The following is an 8,916-nucleotide window of genomic DNA, read 5'->3' on the forward strand; positions in this document are numbered from 1 at the left end:
TAAAGGACTCACAGCTACTAGGTAGCAGAATAAGACTTGAATACAGTTTAGTGTAACATCAATGCCTATGTTTTTCCAGAATTAAAAAATAGAACTTACTTAATGTCTCACAAAATTACAAACTTATGAAAGAGCGAACTATTGTAATGTTTTTTTTTTCCCCTGGAGCTCTTTCAGAAACTTACATTACTTTAGAAAATATTAATTATTCCTTTGAACATATAGGCTTTACTTTCTTGGAATCATGATTAAATGAACTGTAATCACCTTTTAGAAGTTTCTAAGTCTCCTTTATTAAAGGAGCTCTTTTTAAAAAGGTTTTATGTATTTGAGAGCCAGAACACAAATGGGAGGAGGGGCAGAGGGAGAGAGAGAAGCAGACTCCCCACTGAGCAGGGAGCCCAACATGTGGATTGATCCTGGGACTCCAGGATCATAAACTGAATCAAAGGCAGAAGCTTAATGGACTGAGCCACCCAGGTGCCCCTCCTTAAACGAGCTCTTTAACCACAATTATTTGACAATTTGTCCTCCACATAGTGATAAATACGTGAAAGCTTCAGGTTCCTGGAAGACTTCTCATGTTTTTAACCATCTGGAATTGTTAGAGTCCCAAAATTTAAAAAGCAAAATAATGGCAGAAGGATTTTAAGCTGAACCAGACAAAAAATAGGAAAACATCTGAATATTACATACAATGCACTATCATTCGTCCGTTCATTAACCAGCAGTAAAAAGGAATAGTGTGATCGGTTGGTTATGGTTATAAAAACGAAAAGTCACAGGAGCAAGAAACTTAATTGCAAAGAAGAAAAGAGGATGGGTGAGAAATGAAATAAAGTGTAAATGACAGCTAAAGCAGCAACAAGATTTAGGGACAGCAATAGTAGTGGTAAGCAGGAAATACTCAGCAAGACAGGACACTGGAGGAAACTGCTAGGCCCCAGAACATTACAAACTACACTAAAGGTATGTAAGGGTCCCTGAAGGCATGCTATGGCAAAGCTCAATCTGTATTTATACCACAGCTTTAACTATGAGAGTTTCAGCAAGTATCACTCGGTGAAGCTTAGGTATTTCAACTATGAATCTACTATCCAATTAGAGTCAGGGAAATGGATTTAAGAAGCATTTCAGTGAGTAGAAAAGTTGCCTATTTACTAACATGACCCAAGGGCATCGTTTTATTATACTATAATAGAGTCAGCTCTTTAAAAAGTTAATTTCTAATCACTTAAAATCAATTCACATGGAATTTCTTTCCCTGTCAAGCTAAATTTAACAGAGTACTAAATTAAAAATATTGATTTCTATTATTAGCTATTTATCTATTAACTTGTACAATAAATTAAATTTAGGAATAGCAGCGGGCCTATATTTTCTTTACTTGGTAGAACACACTGGAGGACTGGATTGGGACCTGTATTCTAATTACAGGTAAGTTAAAGAAAAATGTTGCTCAACTCTTCGACTTTTCTAGAAGTTTATACTTAAAATGAGGTTAGAAACTACCATATAGGGACCTTTTCAGTTCTACAGTTATCCCTTAATGTTATTAACAGTTTTTGTGTCTGAGTAACTTAAAATTACTAATAAAATTTTCACACTCAGGGAAAAAAAAACACATTTTAAGCTTTCATGAAACTGAAAAAAGTGTATTCTGTTAGAGAGTGCCTCTCAAACTTCAATGTCCAAATGGATCTCACCTGCCAATCTTATCAAAATGTATTCAGCAGGTCAGAGACAGGGCCAGAGATTGAGTTTCTAATAAGCTCCCAGGTGATACTAATTGCTGCTGGTCTGGGACTTGCATTTTTAGTAGCAAGGTTCTAAGATCTTAAGAAATTATATTGCTGACAAGTGAGACTAGCTTAGACATTACAGAATAGTGACTAATACAATGCAAGGAAAGTAGGAAGTCTGATGATGAAATATACTTGGGATTTGTTTACTATAGGAAGTGAGAAGTGGGTAGAGGAACAAAGTGTTGGTAAATGAAGCTGACTGATGAGGGTTAAAGTCTTCTATTGTTTGTGTATTTGAAATGTTTCATAATAAAAAGTAACATTCCTTCTCTAAAAAATCCTATACAACATTAACACCAATTAAGGGGATGAAAACAAAAATGCCAAGTACTCTTAAAGTTGCAAGAAGGGGGGTTATAATAGGAAGCTAGAAAGGATGTATTTGTATTTAAGTATATTACACCTAATCTCAGCTTTTAAGATAATAGCAATAGTTCGTTTACTTTTCACATCCTTCTTTACATTAGGAGAAACTTAAGATCCAACAACTTATTCAATATTTATTAAAAAAAAAAAAAGGAATGGACTTAAAAACCTTCCTAAAATTGGTTATGTCATGACATTTCATAAGGAGAATATGGATGTCCAAATATCTCAATCTTTAAAAATTGTAATTTGTGTGTTGGATGACAAAATATACCATCCAAACATCATGAGTATTAGAGTATATGCGCAGTATTTAGATAGAAAAACAAAGTTTGGGCTACAGAATACACACAATTACAGAACAAATTCCCTTTGAAAAGTAACTACTGAATAAAAACAAACACCAAAGTAATGATTACCTCTGGGGAAGGGATGATGTAGGGACTAGATCAAATACACAGGGATGTCAGTTCAATCTGTAAGGTTTTATTTCATATATTAAAATTATAAAGTATGGATAGTATTACGTGTGAAAGAATCAGTGCTAAATTCATAGGTGTTCATTAGGTTTTCTCGGTATTCTGCATATCTGAACGCTTATGTTCTTAATTTGAATAATCACATGTACACTTGCAAAATCTAAAATAAAAAAAGAACCTTAAAGGGAGTATATTTAGAAGAGTAAACAACTATAAAATTAAGATTTTTGATAATAAATTCTAATACTGTGGCTTAAAATTAGTATTTTCTAGAAACCTATTTAGCCACAATAAACCTATGTATGCTCAGTTTCACTAAAGAGTGTTGTACCCTTTTCCTGAATGAACAAATGTTTTTAGATTTATGTTCCATTTTATAATATTAAGTCAGTGAGGAAACTCTGAATTCTTGTTCTAGTCAAGAGAAGATCCTTTCACAGCCTTCAAAGTCTTTTAAGTGTTAGAATTACTGCCAAGGTTCACAGCAATCTTTAAAGTTGTATACTTTAAAAAAAATCTCATTTTTAAGTGGAACCTATAATTAAATATGTATCTATGTTCAATTACTGGGCTATCAAATAGTTCAAATTGAAAATATAAGACTAATAAACCCTTCTCCTTTCATTTGGCTTTGGGATGCAATATATACTTGCATTCTCCATCTTTTTTCTTTAACCAGACTGACACTTAAAATAAAATTAGACCATTAAAAAACTTCCGTGTAGCAAAAAAGGGAATAGGATATGATTTACTGTGGGTAAGCGTACTACATGCTAATCTGGCATGTAGTCCTAAAACGGTGGCGTTGTTACACTTCCTCCTACATAGCAGATTACCATTTACACAGATTTTCTGTGTTTATCCTGTTTGAGCTTCACAAAAATTCTGTGAGGTGGGTAGAGCAGAATTTATTGCATCCATTTTATAGATGAAAGATATTGAGGCTTAGAAAGTGACTTGTCCTTTGCCTAGAAACTATATGGTAATCCAAACAGAACTAAGGAACAAAGTAAATTTACTGTAATTTGATTAGACTAACCTTATCTTAAAATGCCTCAAAATGTGAGTTAGTATATTCCTAACATAATAAAGAGAATGATATGTTACCCTTCCTGGTTAAGCCAAGATATTCTTAGTGGCTTTCAAATGCTACATTACATTTCTAGCGTTAAATATAAAATTAAATATATATGAACCCATTCTTTAAGTAGGTGCTTTGAAACCCATTTCCAAATCCTAATGTCAAAAAAACAAAACGAAACAAAAAAAACCACAAGTTTTTCTAGCTTAGTCAGAAAAAAAAAAAACAAAAAACTACCTTTCTACATATTCAAGGTAAGGCCTCTATTACGAAGCAACTAAGTCTTAAGAACACTTCACTGTTAGCTAGTTCACTGTAAAAGACTGAGGCATATAATGGTAATGATGATGATGCTGACATTATTTTCACCTAGCACTTCAGCAATTTATACACAGGACAAGGACTCAATTAATTTAATGTACCAAGTTTTAAATATTCTACAATGTCAAAATTACCACTTCACTGACTTAGTGCTTTGGAAGGAAGGCTGTTTGTTACCACAGTGCACTCTAAGAGACTGAAGAATCTCTACCTCCCGGGCAGGAAGAACTTTGGTGTCTGGTCATCCCCCATCAGAGGTACTGTGAACTCTCCCCAGCTCAGCAACTGGAGCAACCCAGTTCCTACACACATTTCAGGACTTCTTCCAACCCAAAGCCAGCCACAAAGAATACTTGAAAGGTAGCTAAACACCTATATTTCAGATATTTCAACCACCACCCAATACTGAGAAAAAAGGTTCACTCAGGAGAAACTTTGCTCAATTACTATTCATTAGCCATGGTATTGGATTTTACATACTTTAGAGGCACATCTGCTGTTGCTTTGAGTGCTTCTGTAGTACAATCCTACTTTAAGAAGAAAAAATATAAGATCGTCTAGCTTCCAAATAACCCCAATGTTCTTGACTCAAATGTAAACAATTGTTTCGCTTACTATATTTTTTTGAGATAACTGAATTGTTGTATTAATATGGCACATTTAAAGTTATTTCCTATTCCTTCATTTGTTTATTCGCCATGTACGAGTTTTGCATAATTCTCAGTTATTTCATAACAAAACAAACCAATGGAACATGTATTAAAGTCTGAAGTTACCTGACACCAATATATCTATTTTTTAAAAGTAACCAAAAATATGAATAACACAAATAGCCCCCTAACTGAACTCCTTTAAAAAAAAAAAAAAGTGGAAGTTATAACATCACAAATTACCTGAATGTATCTTCTGCCCACCCAAGACAAAGTTTCTTCCCAATAACACCTAATACCCTTTGTTAAAAATCGCAAGGTAATCTAAGATTAGTAAGAAATCTTTAGCAGACACAAAAGATGAAAGATGAAACTGCAGCAAGAGAGCATGGCAAATCCAAAAGATCTATTAGTGCATAAATCTACTGGAAAAAAAACAACAACAACAAAAGAGATAGAATTAACAAGATACAATAAAAGTTATGTCTTTAAAGCAGTAGATTATAACAGGGTGGGAAATGTTTAATATGTGTCCTCCTGAAAAGCAGTTACTATCTTTTAAATTAAAAAAAAACCAGCTGGTATATTTTCACAGCATCTAGATTTATTTATGGTATAAAGCCATAGAATTATAATATTATTACTCCTTTCCCACCCTGGCAGAGAATAAACATGAATTCAGAAGCACAGTGGAGTGAAAAACAAAGAAGAGGAAAGAGAAAAGGCAGCAGAGAAAGACAGAAAAGGTGAATACAGAGCTACAGAAGTGTTTATTGAGCATGCTACAGAGGTAAGCAGAGTACACACAAAAGGAAATTAAACAACCATCAAACCTCCCAACTTTGTTAGAAAATTAATTTTTAATTGTGCCGCTTTCAAACTATACTGAATTTTACATTTCTAAAGATGTAAAAACTCAACTAATAGAAAATATACATGACCATTCTGTCTACATAGATAACAGAATCTATGAATCTTGAAACTAAGTACATCAATTTCAAAAAGTATTGGTCATTTAAACAGAATCAACAATTCAGATTGACAAGAACTGTTCAAATTAATTTGACCTGTAGATTCTGAGCCATGTTTTTATTAAAGTCAGATCTATTCCTAAATACAAAATATTTTGAAGATTTATTAAAACTGAATATTACAATGCAAGGTAAATTAAGACTAAAGGCACATAAACTTTGGTCCCACCTGGTTGTCAGTTTTAGAAAACTGCCACAAAATTAATCTTCCTGCAAATTTTCGCAGTACACTTTCTTTATCTTTGAAAAATACATGCACCAGTTCCTGAACTAGCTAGACCAGTCTGCACATGCTCAGAAATCCACAACCATATTCCAAATCTTAATTACAAACTAAGGATGGCAATATATATTTAAATGCACGTAAGTCATGTCAACTTCAAAAACATCTACGAAAAATATTCAGCCACAAACAAGACATTACTTAGTGCTGACATTTATATGATACGTCCCACAAGAGTGTGTACAAAAAGGTTAAGATTCCACAATGCTTTCCACGTAGGGCTCAAACTTACAGAAATCACTTTGTTGTCTTAAGAAATTAATACTCTGCATCTTGTTAATTTTAACTAATGCCTACATTCATAACTGAATCTAGACCAGAATTGTGAGATACAAAAGGCCAATGTTTTTTTAAAGCAATAAAGCCTAAGGTAGTAAAAACTAAAAAATGCTGCTTTAATTCTTTCAGTATCATGTATCTTATTTGATTAAATAGAAAGAAATGTGACAAGCCAATAATTCAAAATAAGTTCCAAGCAGGAGAAACAAAAACTTAACCTTTTTACACACCCCTGCCTAAACATATTGTAATTCCCATATAACAATGTGCCCTAGACAACCAATTCCTTTTACCTAGTAAATGCACAATAGCAACACTAGTTTTCCTTTTTAAGGCACGTATGTCAACTAAGTTGAAAAAGGAAAGTATAATTAAACTAAAATTATAAACAGACAATAAAAATGGCCTACCTATAGAACAGATGAAATACAGCAGTTAACAACTCTGCCTTTATGTATGCCATTTCATTTTATAACCAAGGAATGATAACAGCATGGAAAAAAAAAGGAAACAACAACAACAACAAAAAAATCAAACTCTGGTCCCCACTTTTCTGAACAGTCAATAGGTGATGACACCAAACAATGTGATACACCCTCAATCTTCACCTCCCCCTTTTTAAATTGTTGACTTGGAGAAAGACACTCTCAGATGATGGTTTTCACCAAGGTTGTAATTATGAAGATCAATCAAGGCCTGGATAGCTTCTTCCACTGTTGCCATCTGAAGAAGAGCCATTTTGTGATCTCTTCTGAAACAAAATTATGAAATTAGATACTTCATAAAAATTAGGAAGTGCTTAAATACTTGAATTTCACCTATTCCAGAATTAATTTCATAAACAAAAAAGATAAAAACTACTTGAAGAAAACTTTTTGTCAAAGTCACTAATTTAGAGACAAGAAAGCTTGCTTACTGAAAAAACTTAAATGCTTTCACAGTGCCCCCAGTGTTAGCAAACAGTGTTCGTAGATCCTCTTCTGCTACCGAAGGACTAGGAAAATTGGATGGAAAAAAAAGAAGATTAATAATAAATTTTATGTTTTATTTCTATAATGTATACCCTTAGAAAACTCTAGCTTAGTACTTACGGGATATTGGATAGGTGAAGGGTTGCAGAAGGAGGAAAAATGTTCTGAAAATTTTTGGATCCAGGTTTCTTAAAACGATGCAATGGGGAATTACCAAAATCCTTTGTTAGCCCTTGATCATCAAGTCCCTCTCGAGGTAGTTGTACCGTCTGATGTTTAGACAGAGTAACACGAATAATTTTACCATACATTTTCTGTCCATTAAGATGGTTCATGGCTGTAAAAAGAAAAAAATGCCTATTAAAAAAATATTAACACAGTTCAAAGCAAAATAATTTTTAGAATAGTTAAAATAACTGAATTCTATGATTTTTAAATAAATGGCAAGTTTATAACAGCCACTGACAAGATGATTTAAATTTATTTGCACTAAACAAGTATTTTGACAAAAAAGTTCGTTTCTTTCATAAAATGTAAATCCTGATTATGAATCTCTCTCTTCCTTGCCAATCCTGATAAATCATAAACTTAGTTGCTGAATAAACTTAGTACTTATCTATAAAACTTTTTCTCCCTTCTGCCCCATAACCTAATTCCCAAGTCCTACGATACTCTTCTTACTCCTAATTATCCCTCAATACAGCTCTCCATTCTCTGCTTTACACTGTCACAATGTTTTGACCTGCAAAACTGTTGGACTTTGCTCTACTTTTCTCCAATCCATTCTATTACACATAGCAGCTGGATGAGCCCTATAAATTGCAAATCTGATGTCATTACCTGCTTAAAATCGTTAAGGTCAGATCAGACTAGGAAAGGCAAAAACCATGTTAAAGAATAAAATCTCCCCAGCCTCTTTGAACATACTTCTTGAGGATGTACAACAATACCAACTACTTTGTTAGTAGTGCTGATAATCAAGTAGTAAGAACCATCCTACCCCCTCATGGAACTTATAGATTTTAGTACTATACTTCTTTGCACTTTAAGTTAGAACTACATAAAACCTATCTCCTTAAAGTGCTAGTTTTTCTTACCTTTAGCCCTGTATGCATGCTGATCTATACCAGTTTCCCATCTTGTTCATTATCCCTCCTAGCCTTTCTCATCATTCTCTGGAAAGGCCTTCCCTTCACCCTTTACTTCTTTTTAAAATTTATCACAATTTAATTATCTAAATCCTCCTTCCCACTGCAAAGTATATGAAGGCAGGAACCACGGTCTCTATCCCAGCACACAGCACAGTGCCTAAACACAGAACATTACATACCTAATTCTTGAAGTAACAGTTGGGTTATTTTTAAGCTAAATGAACTGGCCTGAGATTACAGAACAGTTCTCTACGTTTCACATTTTACTCACTAGTCAGAACAACTGAAGACCATTTCGTAAGCCATATACTTTAAACTGGACGTCTGATTTGACTACTCAAAGTATTAGAGTATTAACAGTAGAGAGATAAAGGCAATATGGAAGAGCAGGGAAATGAGAATAAAACCCCTACTCTCAAAATGTTTTTTGATTAGTATACTGCAGCACATAGTCTGATACCAGAGATACACAGAATTTATTAAACCCATGCATCTTATC

General features: G+C 33.5%; 1 protein-coding gene across 2 annotated transcripts; it reads right to left on the minus strand.

Moving 5' to 3' along the window:
• Positions 1-5,540: 5,540 nt before the first annotated feature.
• On the minus strand, positions 5,541-8,472 carry LOC119876386 (polypyrimidine tract-binding protein 2-like). 2 transcript variants are annotated; one of them, XM_038541244.1, is made up of 3 exons: positions 7,387-8,472; positions 7,212-7,289; positions 5,541-7,046 (listed from the first exon to the last, which is right to left on the minus strand). In XM_038541244.1, exons 1-3 carry the CDS (start codon positions 7,599-7,601, stop codon positions 6,914-6,916), a joined length of 426 nt encoding a protein of 141 aa, XP_038397172.1. In that variant the 5' UTR covers positions 7,602-8,472; the 3' UTR covers positions 5,541-6,913. The 2 variants fall into 2 exon arrangements, with proteins under 2 accessions (XP_038397172.1, XP_038397173.1); XM_038541245.1 differs by having other exon boundaries at positions 5,541-7,043; positions 7,387-8,450.
• Between the last annotated feature and the right edge of the window lie 444 nt (positions 8,473-8,916).

The sequence above is a fragment of the Canis lupus genome, chromosome 6, assembly GCF_011100685.1.
Source record: "Canis lupus familiaris isolate Mischka breed German Shepherd chromosome 6, alternate assembly UU_Cfam_GSD_1.0, whole genome shotgun sequence".
Taxonomy (NCBI): domain Eukaryota; kingdom Metazoa; phylum Chordata; class Mammalia; order Carnivora; family Canidae; genus Canis; species Canis lupus.